The sequence below is a fragment of the Ranitomeya variabilis genome, chromosome 4, assembly GCF_051348905.1.
Source record: "Ranitomeya variabilis isolate aRanVar5 chromosome 4, aRanVar5.hap1, whole genome shotgun sequence".
Taxonomy (NCBI): domain Eukaryota; kingdom Metazoa; phylum Chordata; class Amphibia; order Anura; family Dendrobatidae; genus Ranitomeya; species Ranitomeya variabilis.
In genome coordinates, this window is record NC_135235.1 from 470,588,489 (window position 1) to 470,609,513 (window position 21,025).

General features: G+C 45.1%; 1 protein-coding gene across 1 annotated transcript in view; it reads right to left on the reverse strand.

Moving 5' to 3' along the window:
• LOC143765265 (proton channel OTOP2-like) overlaps positions 1–21,025 on the reverse strand; it is a 177,083-nt gene that overhangs the window by 48,130 nt on the left and 107,928 nt on the right. Inside the window, exon 4 of the mRNA XM_077251749.1 lies at positions 4,805–4,944. Within this exon, the coding sequence (XP_077107864.1) occupies positions 4,805–4,944 (140 nt within the window). The remainder of the gene's footprint in view (positions 1–4,804; positions 4,945–21,025) is intronic.

Below are 21,025 nucleotides of genomic sequence, written 5' to 3' on the forward strand. Positions count from 1 at the left end.
ATCCTCCCCAGGTCACCAGGGGATAACACCATTAACCCCGCCGAGAAGGGTCGCCCTTTACTGAGATGGAGGTGGGTCGTGGAAGCGGACTCGTGAAGGGGAGCAGGGGCGTCTTCCGTACCTACGCCTGATGTGGTTCCACCGATGTCGATCCGGTCCGCTGACAAGAACGCTGGAGTCGGCTGCTGCTCGGACCGCGGCTCTTCCGATGCGGCCCCCAAACGCTGCTCCGCTCGCTGTGGTTCCTCCTCCTCTAACTCCGAGGTCGGGATTGGTGGACGTAGCTCCGCTGTCAGGTCCGCAGGCTCCTGGTCCGTCTCTGGTGAAGGAGAGCAGGCCGGGATCGCTCCTTCCTCGCTCAGGCACTCGCCGTTCATCATCGCCACCTGATAGTCGCTGGCAGTGCATGCACCTAACTCCGCCATTTCTCTGAGGTCGGGCTTCTCCGTCCCCAGCCCCTCGCTGCTGCATATCAAGGGGTGTTTCTCTTCTGCTTTGGGGCAGGTCATTCCTCTGCAGCCAGAAGTGCAGGGGGCGGTAGCCATTTCTCGCGCCACACTGGGAGTCTCCGCCCATAACACGCCCTCCTTCCCCTTGGGTGTAGCAATGGCGGCGCCTTTTGGCGGGAACTTTTGGCGGCTAATGGCGCAGCACAGTCTTACAATAAAGTACAGTCCAAGCACAACAAATCACAGTCTCTAGGCACACATGACCTGATTCTTCAGGCTTAAGTAGATCCTGTTCGTGACGCCAAGTTTGGAGCGCCCCCACACCGCCGCAGGGCCGAGGGGGTACCCGGAGCCGGGCCTCTAGTTCTCAGTCTCGGGGTTGTCACGGTGGCTAGACCCGGTCCGTGGCCCTGTCCGTCAGTGGGGGACGTCCGGTGTAATAGGTGGTAGTAATGGTAGCGATGTAGCGGTGCGGTTGTGGGGTGTAAGTCGCGGTAAATAACGAGGACACCAGGTTGCAGTCTCTTTACCTCTTTACTGGAGATCTCTGAGTCCTCAGTCCAGAACACGGTTCACCAGGCTACGCAAGTCCGGCCGGTCCAATGGCACCTCCAGAGTTCTCCTCTCAGGTGGAAATCTGTGCCTTCCTTCTAGCGCTATGTGTTGTAGTCCTTCCCTGCTGTGCTTACGGAAAGTAACCCCACAACGGTTGTGTCTGTTTCTTAAGTTCCCTCACAACTCGATTTGATGTTCCTCTGTAATCCACCCCTTCCCTGTATTCAGGTTGGAATGGCACCCGTTTGTCAGGTAGGCCTGGAGTTCTTCCGGGACCCTAGAGTCGCCCCTCTCCCGCAATTGCCCCCCAAGACTTCATAGGTGATATGTGGTAGACAGCCCGCCTGAGACCGACTGTCCTGCCGCTGTTTGGAGTATGGCTTGAAGCTGTATTCTAATCCACTCCCTCGGCGTTCCGGCCACCGGTATTGCGCCTCAGCAAGGTGCTGCCTCTTTCAGCACAACCCCTGCTGGTATTCTCCTTTTGCTTGATCTCGTTTCTCACTCAGCACAATCTGTCTCGCTTCTAGTCCTTTCTTGAGTCCCGCCGCTTCCAGGAGCCTGCGCGGACCCGTTACGTTCTTTCAATGCCAAGCCTCTGCCAGGATCCCACCCCTGGCAGAGACCCTACAGTCTCTCCCTTCACAACACCCCCTGCCACAGGGTGTTGCTCCGTTCAATCCCGTCAGCGTTCTCACTAACTTCCTGCCTGACCCCCAGTTTACCCACTATGGTGGGGAGTGGCCTAATGAATAGCACCCTTAGCTCCCCCCGGAGGCCCAGCTGTGAAACATATTGGTGTCTGTGATACCTGATTGGAGGAACTCCTTCGGTGCCATCGAACGTACCATGGCTCCCCTTAGCGGCGAAGCCACAGCACTGCAACGACCAGGACTCTGGGGCGCTGCACAGACGCATGCAAAAGTGCATACAAACGCATGCACAAGCAGCATTTTTTGTCCGTCATATGTAAGATCATGCAGTTAAAAAACGCTGCGTAAACATGCGTTTGCATGCGTTTTGGCATGCAGATGATACGCTGCGCACGGAAACGCTAATGTGAACTTAGAATTACCAATTAAAATGCATCCTTTCTGCTCTCTAGATGGTAAAATTACCCCCTGGAATATACTAATGCATTGGGCAGGTGCCCTTGAAAACAGTGTCCACATTTTGCCCCTAGAAAGTTGCCTCATGTGCACCTTGGACATTTACAAAACTCTGAGTGCCCAAATAGTGATTCCTAAGTGTCTATATAACATTTAATAATGTCCCCTAAGTACCCCATGTTCAGCTCCCCTACACACAGTATGATGGGCTTGCAGCTTACCTATACACAGTACAGCTCCCTTATATAAAATATGATAGGCCCACAGGTCCCTTACACATAGTATGATGGGCCCACAGCACCCCTATACGCAGTATGATTGGCCTACAGCTCTCCTGTACACAGTATGATTAGCCTATTGCTCCCGTGTACACAGTATGCTAGACCCACAGGTTCCCTATACACAGTATGATGGGTCCACATCTTTCCTATACACAGTATGATGATCCCACATTTCCCTTGTACACAGTATGATGGGCCCAAATCTATGCTATACACAGTATGATGGGCTCACAGCTCCCTATACACAGTATGATTGTCTCACAGCTCTCCAATACAAAGTATGATGGACCTACACCATCTTTGTACACAATATCTTGAGCCTAGAGATCCCCTATGCACAGTATGATGGACCCTGTCTCCCTTATACACAGTAGAATGGGCCCACAGCTCCCCTTTACGCAGTATGATATCTGCTCCTCCGATACACAGTATAATGAACCCCACACAAGTCCTCACACTGTGTGATGGCACTCATACTTTATAACAGACCCCAAACTGTTTAATGACTCCCATAGTAACCCCTACTCTGTGTAATGTCACCCACACTGCATAATGGCTCCCACAGTAGTCCCCACACTTTATGAGTGTATCCATACTGTATGTGTGCCTACCACAGTAGCCCTCAAACTGTATAATGGTCCATGCATGGCCCCTGCATTATGTCTTACACTGTATAATGGCCTTCACAGTAGTCCCCACAATGTATGATGGCCCCCACGGTAGGCCTCAAACTTTATAATGGCCCCCACATTAGCTCACACATTATATAATGGCCCCCCATTTTATGGAGGCCCCACACTGTATGAGGGCCCCCACAGTAGTCGCTAGAATATAAAAGGGACCCCACGCAGAAACCCCCACACTGTATGAGAGCCGGCACAGTAGCTCCCAAACTGAATGAGAGCCCCCCACAGTAGCCTCCACAGTGTATGAGGGCCCCTCACAGTAGCTACCACACTGTATGAGGGCCCCATACTTTATGATGCCCCCACAGTCACACCACATATTTTAATGAAAATAAAAAGCATCATATACTCACTAAATCCAGGATCTTCCTGACGAGTCCACCAGTAAAGCGGCGGTTCACACACTGGACATCAGAGTTCTGGCTGAAACTGTCCTTGCATCACCCTGCATAAAGTGATCTGTGGTCTACAGAATGGAGAGAGGTAGAGCAGGGAGATCATGTCTCCCTGCTCTACTGCAGACCTTAAATACTATCGGCATACTATGCACACGAATACAGTTAATGATATACCATTTAGAAGGCGTCTGATTGGCTCCAAATAAATTCTGCAGCAAGACAACAACCACAACATACAACCAATGTTAAGAACAATCTTCAGAATTAAGAAGAACAATAAGTTCTTGAAATGTGATGATTTGACCTCCACAGAGCCTTGACCTCAACATCATTGTGTCTCTCTGTAGTTACTTACAGAGACAGAAGAATTTGTGAAAGTTTACATCAACAGAAGATCTGTGGTCAGTTCTCGAATATACCATATTTTCTGGTGTATAAGATGACTGGGCGTATAAGACGACCCCCAACGTTTCCATATAAAATATGGAATTTGGGATATGCCCGCCGTATAAGACGGGGGTCATCTTATACGCCCAGTCATCTTATACGGCCTGTGGTTCCCAGGGTCTGGAGGAGAGGAGACTCTCCTTCAGGCCCTGGGATCCATATTCATGTAAAAAATAAAGAATAAAAATAAAAATATGGATATACTCACCCCTCCGACGAACCCTGGCTGTCACCTGACCGGTCACCTGACCGCGACGTCATCGAAGGTCCTTCACTCTCTGCATTCTTAGGAACGGAGGCAGACGCTTGCAACGGTGACAGCCAGGGTTCGTCGGAGGGGTGAGTATATCCATATTTTTTATTTTTATTCTTTACATGAATATGGATCCCAGGGCCTGAAGGAGAGTCTCCTCTCCTTCAGACCCTGGGAACATCCAGGATCGCTCCCTGCACACGCCGTACCCAGCGTATAAGACGACCCCCGACTTTTGGGACAATTTTTAGGGGTTAAAAAGTCGTCTTATATGCCGGAAAATACGGTATTTGGAACACGATCCCTGCAGTCTTATTGAAAAAACTGTGTGCAAGCGTATCTAGAGTAATTTATACTGTTTTGAAGGCAAAGGATGATAATACCTAATATTGATGTCATTTACATTTCTCTTTTGTTCTTTCACTTAGTATTTTATTCATTGAGAAAAATAAATGATTAATACTTCTATTTTTTAAAGTAATCTTACTTTGCAGCCTTTTTTACACACCTGCCTAAAACTTTTGCACAGCACTGTACTATAAATCACAAACTACTGTATTGTATTTCCACAGTGACAAGCCATGGCAGTTATGCCACATCTGAATGTGGCCTAAAGATTTGAATACCTTCTTTATTTATGCTGCTATTAGGTTCTTTAGTAAAATTTAGCTGCCTCTTTAGTTCAAGTGTGTGATGTATGGACTCTTCCGCAACTGCATAGATCCATATAGTCAGATTAATTGTCAGCAAGACTAGCAGAAAGCACCTGTGGATGATGAAAATATGAGAAAGTACATTAAGTTAAATAATCTACAATCATAAGCTATTATAGATCCATATGTTAAAAATATATTCAAACAGGAATATTTACATAAAAGGGTCATTGACACGTAAAACGTTTTCATAAAAGTATTGATAAGAGGAAAATCCCCTCAGAAGTGAATCACATTAGAAAAAATATTCCATTTTCCTTAACACCTTCCTGCCAAAGCCTGTTTTCATTTTTAGGATAATTCTGGAACATTTAACCCCTAAGTAACAGAGCCAATTTGCAGCTTAATGTCTAGGCCAATTTTGACAATTCTGACCACTGTCACTTTATGAGGTCATAACTCTGGAATGCTTTAACGGATCCAGATTCTAAGAATGTTTTTTCATGACATATTTTACTTCATGTTACTGGTAAAATATCTTCAATATGACTTGCGTTTATTTATGAAAAAAATGGAAATATGGCAAAAAAGTTTAAAATGTCAAAATTTTCAAACTTTTAATTTTTATGTCCTTAAATCAGAGAGATATGTCACACAAAATAGTTAATAACTAACATTTCCCACATGTCTACTTGACATCAGCACAATTTTGGAAACAAAATTTTTTTTTGTTAGGAAGTTCTAAGGGTTAAAATTTGACCAGCGATTTCTAATTTTTACAACAACATTTATAAAACCATTTTTTTAGGGACCACCTCACATTTGAATTCATTTTGAGGGGTGTACATGATGGAAAATACCCCAAAGTGACACCATTCCAAAAACTGCGCCCCTCAAGGTGCTCAAAGCCACATTCAAAAAGTTTATTAACCCTTTATATGCTTCACAGGAACTGAAGCAATGTGGAATGGAAAAAATGAACATTTAACTTTATTTCACAAACATTTTATTTCAGAACCAGTTTTTTTAATTTTCACAAATGTAAAAAAAGACTAAATTTGTTGTGCAATTTCTCCTGAATATGCTGATATGCCATATGTGGGGGTAAACCACTGTTTGGGCGCATGGCTGAGCTTGGAAGGGAAGTAGCATCATTTGACTTTTTCAATGCAGAATTGGCTGGAATGTCGCATTTGGTGAGCCCCTGGTGTGCCTAAACAGTGGAAACCCCCCACAAGTGACACTATTTTGGAAACTAGACCCCCCAAGGAACTTAACTAGATGTGTGGTGAGTACTTTGAACCACCAAGTGCTTCACAGAAGTTTATAACATATTGCCGTGAAAATAAAAAAATCATATTTTTTCCAAAAAAATTATCTTTTCACCTCCAAATTTTTATTTTCCCAAGGGTAACAGGAGAAAGTAGACTCCCAAAGTGGTTGTGCAATTTGTCGTGAATACACTGATGCCCTATATGTGGGGATAAACCACTGTTTGGGTGCATGGCAGAGCTTGGAAGGGAAGGAGCGCCGTTTGCCCTTTTCAGCTTTTTCAAAGTAGAATTGGCTGGAATTGATATCGGACGCCATATCTCATTTGGAGAGCCCCTGATGTGTTTAAACAGTGGAAACCCCCAATAGTGATCCCATTATAGAAATTAGACCACCAAAGGAACTTATCTAGATATGTGGTAAGCACTTTGAGCCCCCAATTGTTTCACTAAAGTTTAAAACGTAGAGCAGTGAAAATAAAAAAAAAACAAAAATGATATTTTAGCCACCATTTTTTTAATTTTCCCAAAGGTATTCGGAGAAATTGGACCCCAAAAGTTGTTGGGCAATTTGTCCTGAGTATGCTGATACCCCATATGTGGGGGGAACAACTGTTTGGGTGCATGGCAGAGCTCGGAAGGGAAGGAGCGCCATTTTGGAATGCAAACTTTGACGGAATGGTCTGCGGGCGTCATGTTGCATTTGCTGAGCCCCTGATGTGCCTAAACAGTAGAAATTCCCCACAAGTCACCCTAATTTGGAAACTAGACCCCCCTAAGGAACTTATCTAGATGTGTTGTGAGAACTTTGAACCCCCAAGTGTTTCACTAAAGTTTATAACACAGAGCTGTGAAAATAAAAAATAATTTTTTTCCACAAAAATGATTTTTTAGATCCCATTTTTGTATTTTCACAAGGGTAACAGGAGAAATTGGACCCCAAAAGTTGTTGTTCAATTTGTCCTGAGTATGCTGATACCCCATAAGTGGGAGAAAATTACTGTTTGGGCACATGTCGGGGCCTAAAAAACAGGCAACCCCCAAATGTATTCAGCCTGTCTAGCAGTCGCAAATCATACAGCTGCGGCGACAAAAACTAAATCTCCGAGCACGCCAAGATACTTGGGAGACCACCCGAGCATTCTCGGGGAAACCCGAATAGCGAGTATATTCGCTCATGACAACTTACGTGCACTAAAGAAAATACTACGGGTTACATCACAGAGAGCAGCCATCTCTGTGACACATACCTCCCATTGACTACGCGGCCATTAGCCTCCTTAAAATGTGCTCTTAAAGTCAAAGCGCACATCGTGAGAATTGGTGATGAGAAGATGCGGCAGATGTTTGATGGTGAGGAGTGGAAGGGCCAGAGGGATGAGTGAGGAAGTGAGTATAAGGATTTTTTCATTTTTTACATCATACATTTATTATGCTCTGGCCGGGGTCTCGAGGATGTAGCAAAGAAATCTGGAATTTATTGGGAATGTTTAGGGTGGGAAGTAATTTTAGAAGGAAAGTAATCAAATGGATTTGCTCAGTCATTTTTAAAGGACTGATGAATCTTGGAGAAAGTTTCTTGCAGGCAGTCTTTAGAGATTTAAGAGTCAAATTATCACCTGAAGAGATATTAGAAGTGGGACTCCTCTTAGCCACACAATCAAATAGGTTTTATTGAACTTTGGCTAAGATATCAAGGATGTATTGACAGAAGCTGTTCATTGAATGAGTTTGACTATAAAATGAAATGGGCATGGGAAGACTTTGAATACATTTGACTTGCTGGTAGGCATGAGCAAGCAGTGGGGTTAAAAATAGATTGGACAAATGAACAAAGCATGACATCTTGAAGAAACGCCTCCTATCACTGCTCTATTTTTCTCCTTCCACGGAGAGAACCTCCAAGAAGCATTATATGCTGTCTCTGACAGCAGCATTAAAATTACGCCAGTGCTAGTGTGCATGATCACCGGCTTCCACCGATGGGTTGTCATGGTAGCCGAAGGCATGCCCTCATGGCAGCCATTTTTGTCTTCAGCCTGTGGATGGAATTTACAGGAGAACTACTTTTTCACTATATACTGCAATACTGTTGTAGTATATTATGTAAGCCAGGGGTCTCAAACAATTGGCCTGGGTGCCGTTTATGACCTATAAGGCTGTCATCTGGGGCTCACGGGGCACTGCACTGAATATGGAGAGGAGGATTTTTTTGACCTCTTACAGACATCCGCCATACATGTATGGTGCAGAATGAGGTGACCACACAAACCGCCATACATGTACAAAGAGATGATGGTGCTGGATCAATTGGAGGGTGCTGACAGTTGCCATGGCAACCCAAGTTAAAGATATGACCCTCGGGTCTACAATGGCCTATTAGACCCTGCAATAAGAAAGGTGTAATAGCCAAGTTGTCAGTGTAAATTTGACAGATCAAATATCTTGCATTACAGAGGTATCGCAGGATAATAGATCAAGAAACTAAAAGTTAGAGTACCATATGAAGTCTAAAAAAGAAAACTTGTGAAAATAAAATAAATCAAAATAAAGGAAAAATATTTTATCACTAAAAACACAGTTTTATGTAAAAACGGAAGCAAAGTACACATTTGTTATTGCCACTCCCAGATGCTATGAATCTGTACTGTAACCCTGAGATGAACACCATAAAAAAACACATGAAAATTGTAGCTTTTCCATAAACAGTCATCCAACAGCCACATAGAAAAAAATAGTATGACTGAAAACATTATTCCATCACACAATCAATTCTGCCCATCAACTTAAAAAAAAATCTATGAATGAGCCACTTAGCTACACGTGCCTGAGACCTTTGATGTAAGCAATCGAAAATCCCAGGTTCAGGTCACCTTTAACCCCTTAGAGAAAGAGGCAATTTGCTGCTTAATGACCAAGCCAATTTTAAAAATTCTGACCACTGTCACTTTATGAGATTATAGCTCTAGAACACTTCAACGTATCCCAGTTGACCAGTGATTTCTCATTTTTACAACAAATTTTACAAAACCATTTATTTTCGGGACCACATCAAATTTGAATTCACTTTGAGGGGTGTACATGACAGAAAATAACCAAAAGTGACAACGTTATAAAAAAGGCGCCCCTCAATGTGCTCCAAACCACTTTCAAGAAGTTCATTAACCCTTTGCGTGCTTCACAGGAACTGAAGCAATGTGGAAGGAAAAAATGAACATTTAACTTTTTTTCACAAGCATTTTACTTCAGAACCAATTTTTTTTATTAAGGGAAAATAAACCACAAAATTTGTTGTTTTATTTAAATTTTTATCTAAATTTTATATTTATTAAGTTTTATTTGTTCATTTTTTGAATACCCAGATACCCGATATGTGGGAGTAAAGCACTGTTTGGGAGCACAGCAAAGCTCGGAAGGGATGAAGCACCTCTTGACTTTTTCAATGCAGAATTAGCTGGAATTGAGATCGGACGCCATGTCGCGTTTGGAGAGCCCCTGATGTACCTAAACAGGGAAAACCCATGTGTAATGAGCACTTTGAACCCTCAAGATCTTCACAGAAGTTTATAACGTAGAGCCATGAAAATAAAAAATATTGTTTCCACAAAAATTATCTTTTCGACCTCAAATTTTTATTTTCCCAAGGGTAACAGGAGAAATTATACCCCAAAGTTGTTGTGCAATTTGTCCTAAGTATTCTGATGCCCCATATGTGGGGCTAAACCACTGTTTATGGTGCATGGCAGAAGAGTGGGAACACCGTTTGAATTTTTGGACACAAAATTGGCTGGAATCAATAGTGGCGCCATGTCGTGTTTGGAGACCCTCTGATTTACCTAAACAGTGGAAACCCCCCAATTCTAACTCCCACCCTAACCCCAACACACCCCTAACCCTAATCCCAACCTTCACCATAACTCTAACCACAACCCTAACCTCAACACACCCTTAACCCTAATCCAAACCCTAACCATAATCCTAACAAACCTAACCCTAATACACCCCTAGCCCTAATCCCAACCCTAACCACAACCATAACCCCCACAAACCCCTAACCCCAACCCTAACCATAACCCTAATGACAACCCTAACCCGAACACACCCCTAGCCCTAATCCCAACCATAACCCTAACCACAACCCTAACCCGAACACACCCCTAACCCTAACCATAACGTTAATGACAATCCTAACCCGAACACACCCCTAACCCTAATCCCAACCTTAACCATAACCCTAACCACAACCCTAACCCGAACACATCCCTAACCTTAATCCCAACCCTAACCATAACCCTAATCACAAACCTAACCCCAACACACCCCTAACCCTAATCCCAACCCTAACCCTAACCACAACCCTAACCCCAACACACCCCTAACTTTAATCCCAAACCTAACCATAACCCTAGCCACAAACCTAACCCTAACATACCCCTAACCCTAATCCAAACCCTAACCGTAAACCCAACCCTAACCCTAGCCCTAACCCTGATGATAACCCTAGCCCTAATGCTAACTGTAACTCTAACCCTAATGCTAACCCTAACACTAACCCTAGCTCTATCCCTAACTTTAGCACAACTCACTTTAGCCCAATCACTTTAGCCTAACTCTAACCCTAATGGAAATAAATATTTTTTAAAAATTTTATCATTTTTCCCTAACTAAGAAGGTGAGTAAGGGGGGTTTATTTACTATTTACTACTGTCTATCATAGTAATCATGAACCAATAGGAAAAATTTCCTATTATTTCAGGGTGCCAGCCGGCAGATCTTGGCTGGTGCACTGCGCATGCGCCCTCCATTTTCTCCTGGAAGAAGACGCTGGCTGCCCGGGGGACATCACAGGTGAATGCATGGACTCCTGAGGTTGAGGTACAGGGGGGACTGGGGGACGTTATTTCTCTCTCCTCTGATTTGCAATCACATCAGAGGAGAGAAAAATTAAATGGAAAATCTGACCTTTTTTTGTGGTTGCCATTATACCGTTAATAATAACGATCGCAACACTGGAGTCGGTAAAAACCGACCCGAATCATGTTCTCTGGGGACTCAGCCATGCCCAGTAGCTGAGACCCCAGAGAAGTTGTGACTCTGGGGGGTGCTATACACTTAAACCTCAGCGCCGTTAAAAAGCAGAGCTGTGGTTTAAGTACCCTTAACTGCCTCCGTTAAAAGGCGTATCGGCGGTCATTAAGGGGTTAAAAATAAAGTAAAAAATGAATACAAAACTTTTTAGAAATAGGAAAAGAAAAAAAATTGTCATACCTACACCAAGAAGGTTTAAAAAAAAGTCAGCCGGTCATGCAACATTTAAGCTCTCGCACAACTCTATTGACAAAAAATAAAAACATTACAGGTTTCAGAAAATGACAAAACAAGGAGAATTGTTTTGCTTACGAATTTCGGATTTTTTTTTCATCCCACACAGTAAATAAATTGAAAAAACTTTACAGGTTTGGTATTCCTGTAATCGTACTGATCTGAAGAATCATATTGGCAGGTTATTTTTACTGTACAATGTACACCATAAAAACAAAAAACAATTGCGGAATTGCTTCCTATGTAGCCTTGAAGAAGACTACATAGATAGTGCTGAAATGTAGCTAGTCTGAGTGAATAATTTATTTTTTACGCTTTTTTCACTTAATACATGTGCTGCCTCATTCTATGGATTTTTGTAATGACAATATCCTTTTTAGATGTGTACTTACTCTATGTAGGATACATAAAATCTGGTGGAAGGTGAGAGATATTCTCAATATCAAAGGGTAATTCTCACAATCACATTATTTTCAACAAAGCTCAGTAAATCAATACTTAATGTTAATATATAGACTAAGCAAATAATAAGCCCCCCTCATAGAGTATACTGTAACCCTCCTCAGACTATACTTCAGTCCCCTCATAGTATACTGCAGCCCCTTCATAGAGTATAATGCAGCCCCCTCCTAGAGTATAATGCAGGCCCCTACTAGAGTATACTGCAGCCCCCCTCAAGGTATAATGCAGCCCACCTCAGAGTATAATGCAGCCCCCTCATACACACAGTATAATGTAGCCCCTTCATAGAGTATAATGCAGTCCCCTCAGAGTATAATGCAGCCCCACACACAGTATAATGCAGTCCCCCAGAGTATAAGGTAGGCCCCTCAGAGTATAATTCAACGTTCTCAGAGTACAATGCAGCCCCCTCAGAGTACCATGTAGCCCCTTCAGAGTATAATGCAGCCCCCTCAGAGTATAACACAGCCCCACACTGTATAATGTAGCCCCCCAGTGTATAATGCAGCCCCCCACACACAGTATTATTCAGCCCCCATCCACACACAGTATAATGCAGCCCCCCACACAGTATAATGCAGCCCCCACACACAATATAATGCAACCCCCCACACACAGTGTAATGCAGCACCCATCACACACAGTATAATGCAGCCCCCACCACAAAGTATAATGCAGCCACCTCACACACAGTATAATGCAGCCCCCTCACACACAGTATAATGCAGCCCCCCAACACACACACACAGTATAATGCAACCCCCCACACACTATAATGCATATACATATACACTCACTGGCCACTTTATTAGGTACACCTGTCCAACTTCTTGTTAACACTTAATTTCTAATCAGCCAATCACATGGCGGCAACTCAGTGCATTTAGGCATGTAGACATGGTCAAGACAATCTCCTGCAGTTCAAACCGAGCATCAGTATGGGGAAGAAAGGTGATTTGAGTGCCTTTGAACGTGGCACGGTTGTTGGTGCCAGAAGGGCTGGTCTGAGTATTTCAGAAACTGCTGATCTACTGGGATTTTCACGCACAACCATCTCTAGGGTTTACAGAGAATGGCCCGAAAAAGAAAAAAAATCCAGTGAGCGGCAGTTCTGTGGGCGGAAATGCCTTGTTGATGCCAGAGGTCAGAGGAGAATGGGCAGACTGGTTCGAGCTGATAGAAAGGCAACAGTGACTCAAATCGCCACCCGTTACAACCAAGGTAGGCCTAAGAGCATCTCTGAACGCACAGTGCGTCGAACTTTGAGGCAGATGGGCTACAGCAGCAGAAGACCACACCGGGTACCACTCCTTTCAGCTAAGAACAGGAAATTGAGGCTACAATTTGCACAAGCTCATCGAAATTGGACAGTAGAAGATTGGAAAAACGTTGCTTGGTCTGATGAGTCTCGATTTCTGCTGCGACATTCGGATGGTAGGGTCAGAATTTGGCGTAAACAACATGAAAGCATGGATCCATCCTGCCTTGTATGGAGCATCTTTGGGATGTGCAGCCGACAAATCTGCGGCAACTGTGTGATGCCATCATGTCAATATGGACCAAAATCTCTGAGGAATGCTTCCAGCACCTTGTTGAATCTATGCCACGAAGAATTGAGGCAGTTCTGAAGGCAAAAGGGGTCCAACCCGTTACTAGCATGGTGTACCTAATAAAGTGGCCGGTGAGTGTATAGTATAATACACACACATTAATGCAGACACACACACACTACTTACCTCTCCTTGTTCCCCACGCTGCTCCAGGCTCTGCGCCAGTCTCATCAGCTCCACTACTGGCACAGCGAGGCACATGATGAAGTGATGCCGATAAGTTGAATGCGCGATGCGGGTGGGCAGTGTCGGGTCTCATAGTGGCACCGTGATTTGCCATTATTAGAGGCACGCCACTGGCTGGGGGGCCCCTGGAGGAGCTAGGAGGCAACTGCCTGCCCCTAACGCCGACCCTGGATTGCACAAGGTAAAATCAGGTAAGTCAGTGTTGGAAACAGGGAACATTTATATTCCCATGAAGCCAGCTGAGCAAGACTGCACTACTGCATACTCAACCAGGAGCACTGGAGCTACAACAGGATGTTTATACTCCAGGCAACTGGAGGGTAAATAAAGTCTGATGAATCATTTTTTGGGCTGTGATGTGTGCAAAACAGGTCAAGTTTAAAACTGATTTATATTGGCCCAATAAATCAATATATGCACACCTCCCAACCATCCCTGATCCAACGGGACTGTCCTGATTTTGACAGTCAGCTCCGCGATCACGATTGGGACATTAGTTGGGACAGGTGTGCACTGGTTGGGAGGTGTGTTGCAATGTAAGCCTCATCCCTGCACCCGCAGAGCAGCACACCACATATATTGCTGATCTGTGCGCACAGGACCTGTGATGAGGTCACAGGAGGGGAGGAGTCAGGGGTCACATGATCGGGACCTCCGTGTGTGTGCAGGACTGTGCTGCTTGTCATGGTGCTGGACTACAGTAAGGTTATGTGTGCAGTCAGGAGGTGTTTACAGTGTGGATGTAGCAGAGAGTGTGTGTACAAGGTGTACAAAGTGGAGCTGTGTATGTATACGAGGTGTACGGAGTGGAGCCGTGTGTGTACGAGGTGTACGAAGCGGAGCCGTGTGTGTATGAGGTGTACAGAGCGGAGCCGTGTGTGTACGAGGTGTACGAAGCGGAGCCGTGTGTGTACGAGGTGTATGGACCAGAGCCGTGTGTGTACAAGGTGTACGGAGCGGAGCCGTGTGTGTACAAAGTGTACAGAGTGGAGCCATGTGTGTACAAGGTGTACAGAGCAGAGCTGTGAGTGTACGAGGTGTACGGAGCAGAGCCGTGTGTGTACGAGGTGTACAAAGCGGAGCCGTGTGTGTGAGGTGTACGGAACGGAGATGTGTGTGTACGGAGCAGAGCTGTGTGTACGAAGCACAGCCGCATGTGTATGGACCGTAGCCGCATGTGTACGAGGTGTACGGAGCAGATATTGCTCCTTGCTCTGACACTGACTGGCACAGGAGACACGGAGAGGTCTTTATCAGTGGCGTACAAGAGCTGCAGCGATGTGAGCAGTCAGCAGCGCAGCTGGATGACATCATTCAGCGCCGTGGGAGTGGAAACTGCCGGCTGCTGCGAGGGTGTGCGGTGAAAGGTGTATGTGTGTGTGTGTGTTGTGATGAAGAAGGCAATGATGGGGGTGGGGTAACCATGTGGGGCCATTGTACTGTACCCTGCATCATTTGGGGCAATTATACTGCACCCAGCATACTGTGGGCCCATTATACTGTATGGAGCATCACGTGTGACCAGTATACTGTACGCAGCATCATGTGTGGCCATTTTACAGTATGGAGCACTATGTGTGGCCATTATACAGTATGGAGCATCATGTGGGACCATTATACAGTATGGAGCACTGTGTGGACATTACACAGTATGGAGCATCATGTGGGGCCAATATACAGTATGGAGCATCATGTGTGGCCATTATACAGTATGGAGCATCATGTGTGGCCATTATACAGTGTGGGGCATGATGTGTGGCCATTATACAGTATTGAGCATGATGTGGGGCCATTATACAGTATGGAGCACTATGTGTGGCCATTATACAGTATGGAGCATCATGCGTGGCCATTATACAGTATGGAGCACTATGTGTGGCCATTAAACAGTATAGAGCATCATGTGTGGCCATTATATAGTATGGAGCACTGTGTGGCCATTATACAGTATGGAGCACTGTGTAGCCATTATACAGTATGGAGCACTGTGAGGTCATTATACAATATAGAGCATCATGTTTGGCCATTACACAGTATGGAGCACTATGTGTGGCCATTATTGTTGTGAATTCCGCTCTTGGGCTCCCTCCGGTGGTTGTAAGTGGCACTTTTGTGAATTCTGCTCTTGGGCTCCCTCCGGTGGTTTTAACTGGTACTGCTGCTCCTTGGATTTAGCAGTCAGCAGCTGCTTCCACTAATTGTCTTTCTGGCTCGGCTATTTAACCTTGTTCTATCCTTCAGCCTGTGCCAGTTGTCAATGGTTCCTGCTTGGATTCACATCTCTGCTTGGATTTCCCTGATATTCTGACCTGTTCAGCAAAGATAAGTCCTTGCTTTGTTCTTTTGCAGTTCACTTGTTGTGGACTTAATCGTTCTGCACTTTCTATGTTTTTTCTTGTCCAGCTTGTCAGTATGGATTTATTCAGTTAAGCTGGAAGCTCTGGGAAGCAGATTTACCATCCACACCTTTAGTCAGGTGTGGAGATTTTTGTAAACTCTGTGGTGGATTTTTCTAGTTTTTAATACTGACCGCACAGTATTCTGTCCTGTTCTATCTATCTAGCTAGACCGGCCTCCTTTGCTACATCCTGGTTTCATTCTGCGTATGTAATTTCCCTCTCCACTCACAGTCAATATTTGTGGGGGGCTGCCTATCCTTTGGGGGATTTTCTCTGAGGCAAGATAGCTTTCCTGTTTCTATCTCTAGTGGTAGTTAGTCCTCCGGCTGTGACGAGGTGTCTAGGGAGTGACAGGAACATCCCACGGCTACTTCTAGTGTTGTGTTAAGCTCAGGAACTGCGGTCAGTACAGGTACCACCTCCTCCAGAGCACGTCCCATGTTGCTCCTAAACCACCAGTTCATAACAATTATACAGTATGGAGCACTATGTGTGACCATTATACAGTATGGAGCTTCATGTGTGGCCATTATACAGTATGGAGCACTATGTGTGGCCATTATACAGTATGGAGCATCATGTGGGACCATTATACAGATTGGAGCACTGTGTGGCCATTATACAGTATGGAGCATCATGTGTGGCCATTATACAGTATGGAGCACTGTGTGGCCATTATACAGTATGGAGCACTGTGTAGCCATTAAACAGTATTGAGCATCATGTGGGGCCATTATAAAGTATGGAGCATCATGTGTGGCCATTATACAGTATGGAGCACTGTGTGGTCATTATACAATATGGAGCATCATGTGTGACTATTATACAGTATGGAGCACTGTGTGGCCATATTGTTTTGTTTATAATTATTGTTTATGAAACAGTGTGATCAGCAGTACTGAATGGGTGTGGTTGGGACGTGGACATGGGTGTGACTAGTTGTGAAATGGGTGTGGTCAAAGGCGTGGCCTAAACCTTTGTCCCTCTTTCTCTTCTTCAAAAGGTATGGGAGGTATGTATATGTATACTTAATTATAAGACTACATTTTGATATGGGGAGTAAACCCTTAAATTATTACTTAATGTACCCTTCAATGAAACTTAAGGGGGTGGTCCCCAGTGAAACTAAATTTTCTTCTAAATCCCTTTCTATTTGGTGCTATAATCTAAGCTATTTTCTAATATACTTACATACATTAAACATTCCTTATCCTTCCCTAACTACACGATCTAACTGCTAATGTATTTTTTTCTTATTTCCTGTGTGCTGATGCTTTGTGTTGAGAAGCCACAGGGCATGCTGGGATACTGAAAGGGGCAGAAGCTGCAGTCACTGTCACAGCCCCGGACCCTAGTCTGAAATTAAGCTGTGAGGATTTGAGTTTGCGGGTTGTAATCACCTAGGCAGGTTAACAATGCAACTATTTTTATTCCTTACATCCATGGTCTAGTAGCATTTTCAGGTAGATGGTCACAATGCAATGTCCCCAGTCCACAAGATCCTATCCTGGGGCTGAAAATTCCACTGCCCCATACCAGGTTATACCCACTGTCTCCCATCTTTTGGTTGGCCCACAGCTTTTGTATCTCCCTCCAGTATAGTCTGTAGTCACAGTCCATGCTCCATACCGTGACCGCAGCACAAGTCTCCCACTCCAGCTGGCAACAGCACTCCTTAAAGTGAACCTGTCACCAGGTTTGGCCAATACGAATTATGGCCACTCCCTTTCAAGGCTTATGTACAGCATTCTATAATCCCTGTGTGGATGACACATGAATATGTCATGAAGCATGCAGGAGGACGGGGATCGCAAGAAGATTAGAGGCGCCGGACCAAGAAGAGCGACACCCATTGGACCGGACCACCCCCAGATGAGTATAATAAAAGCTATTTTTCTTCTCTTGCAGGTCGGATCGGGGGCTTATCTATAGCATTATAGAATGCTGTATATAAACCCAGAAAGGGGGTGGCAGTAACTCGTATCGGCCAAACCTGGTGACAGGTTCCCTTTAAGATAATTTCTCACATGCAGACAATAGCTATCACAACATTAGCACATGTATCAAGCTCCAGCCGGCAACCCATCTTCAATCTCCATACGCCATCCATACAGGGGCACCAGGACCTCACCAACAGATCCTCGCTCCTCTGGTAGAAAACTAACACTGTACATCACCCTGAAAACACCATCCGCACCGTCACAAATGGTGGTTGCAGCACAATTCAGCAGGGACAGGGAAGCTGGTCAGAGTTGATAGGAAGATGGATGGAGCTAAATAAAAGGCAATCTTGGAGGAAATCCTATTAGAGGCTGCAAATGACGAGACTGGGGCATAGTATCACCTTCTAGCATGACAATGACCCTAAACATACTTCCAGAGCTACATTGGAAAGGTCCAGATTAAATCATATTCATATTAATGTGCTTAAATGACCCAGTCAAAGGCCAGCCCTAAACCACATTAAGAATCTGTGGCAAGACATGAAAATTGCTGTTCCCAGACATGATCCATCCAATCTCAGTAAGCTAGAGCTAGATTGAAGAAGAAGAATTGGCAAAATTTTCAGCTTCTAGGTGTTCAAAGCTGGTAGAGACATATCTCAAAAGATTTGCAGCAGTAATTGCAACAAAAGATGGTCCTACAATGTATTAACTCGGGGGGGGGGGGGTTGACTACAAATGCACGTCACAATTTCCATACTAATATTTTTAAAATATTTCGAAAACTTGTACCATTTCCTTTACACTTCACAAGTACTTGCTACTTTTTGTTGGTATATCACATAAAATCTCAATGAAATACATTTAAGCTTGTTAGGGTACCATCACACAGTGAAATTTCCATCGCTACGACGGTACGATTCGTGACGTTCTAGCGATATCGTTACGATATCGCAGTGTCTGACACGCAGCAGCGATCAGGGACCCTGCTGAGAATCGTACGTCGTAGCACATCGTTTGGAACTTTCTTTCGTCGCTTGATCACCCGCTGACATCGCTGGATCGTTGTGTGTGACAGCGATCCAGCGATGTGTTCGCTTGTAACCAGGGTAAACATCGGGTAACTAAGCGCAGGGCCGCGCTTAGTAACCCGATGTTTACAAGCGTAAACGTAAAAAAAACAAACAGTACATACTTACATTCCGGTGTCAGTCCTCCGGCGTCTCAGCTTCTCTGCACTGTGTGAGCGCCTGCCGGCCGGAAAGCGAGCACAGCGGTGACGCGGTGACGTCACCGCTCTGCTTTCCGGCTATGGCGCTTACACAGTGCAGAGAAGCAGAACGCCGGGGACAGACACCGGAATGTGAGTATGTACTGTTTGTTTTTTTTACGTTAACGCTGGTAACCAGGGTAAACATCGTGTTACTAAGCGCGGCCCTGCGCTTAGTAACCCGATGTTTACCCTGGTTACCCGGGGACTTCGGCATCGCTCCAGCGCCGTGATTGCAAAGTGTGACCGCAGTCTACGACGCTGGAGCGATATTCATACGACGCTGCGACGTCACGAATCGTGCCGTCGCAGCGATGGAAATTTCACTGTGTGACGGTACCCTAAGTGTAACCTGAATAGATGGGTAAACGTTCACGGGGTATGAATACTCTTTCAAGGCACTGTGTGTGGCTAATGGACAGGAGATCTGAGAATCACCGCTTATGTGACTACATCCGCATCATCGCCAGGCTTGTCTCTCATCAAGCACATCTGGTACATCATTACCAATTGCAACAATTGCAAAAGGAGCTGCCAGCAGGGGATCTTGATAAGTTGCATGTTCAAGTGCAGTCAACGTGGCAAACATTCCTCAGACAACCGTTGCTAACCCCTTTCATAACATGCCAAGTATGTGTATTTCATCTAGAGACTGTATATATAATTTTCAGTTCCTTATTTGTATTACGATTAGTGTTGAGCATTCCGATACCGCAAGTATCGGGTATCGGCCGATACTTGCGGTTATCGGAATTCCGATACCGAGATCCGATACTTTTGTGGTATCGGGTATCGGTATCGAAACAACATTAATGTGTAAAATAAAGAATTAAAATAAAAAATATTGCTATACTCACCTTTCCGACGCAGCCTGGACCTCACCGAGGGAACCGGCAGCCTTCTTTGCTTAAAATGCGCGCGTTTACTTCCTTCCGTGACGTCACGGCTTGTGATTGGTCGCGTGCCGCCCATGTAGCCGCGACGCGACCAATCACAGCAAGCCGTGACGTAATTTTCAGGTCCTCAATGCCTAATTCTAGGCATTCAGGATTTTAAAATTACGTTCCGGCTTGTGATTGGTCGCGTCGTGGTCACATGGGCGACGTGACCAATCACAAGCCGTGACGTCACGGGAGGCAGGAAACGCGCGCATTTTAAAATTACGTCACGGCTTGTGATTGGTTGCGTGCCGCCCATGTGACCGCGACGCGACCAATCACAGCAAGCCGTGACGTAATTTCAGGTCCTGAATGCAGAATTAGGCATACAGGACCTGAAATTACGTCACGGCTTGCTGTGATTGGTCGCGTCGCGGTCACATGGGCGGCACGCAACCAATCACAAGCCGTGACGTAATTTTAAAATGTGCGCGTTTCCTGCCTCCCGTGACGTCACGGCTTGTGATTGGTCGCGTCGCCCATGTGACCGCGACGCGACCAATCACAAGCCGGAACGTAATTTTAAAATCCTTAATGCCTAGAATTAGGCATTCAGGACCTGAAAATTACGTCACGGCTTGCTGTGATTGGTCGCGTCGCGGCCACATGGGCGGCACGCGACCAATCACAAGCCGTGACGTCACGGAAGGAAGTAAACGCGCGCATTTTAAGCAAAGAATGCTGCCGGTTCCCTCGGTGAGGTCCAGGCTGCGTCGGAGAGGTGAGTATAGCAATATTTTTTATTTTAATTCTTTATTTAACACATTAATATGGATCCCAGGGCCTGAAGGAG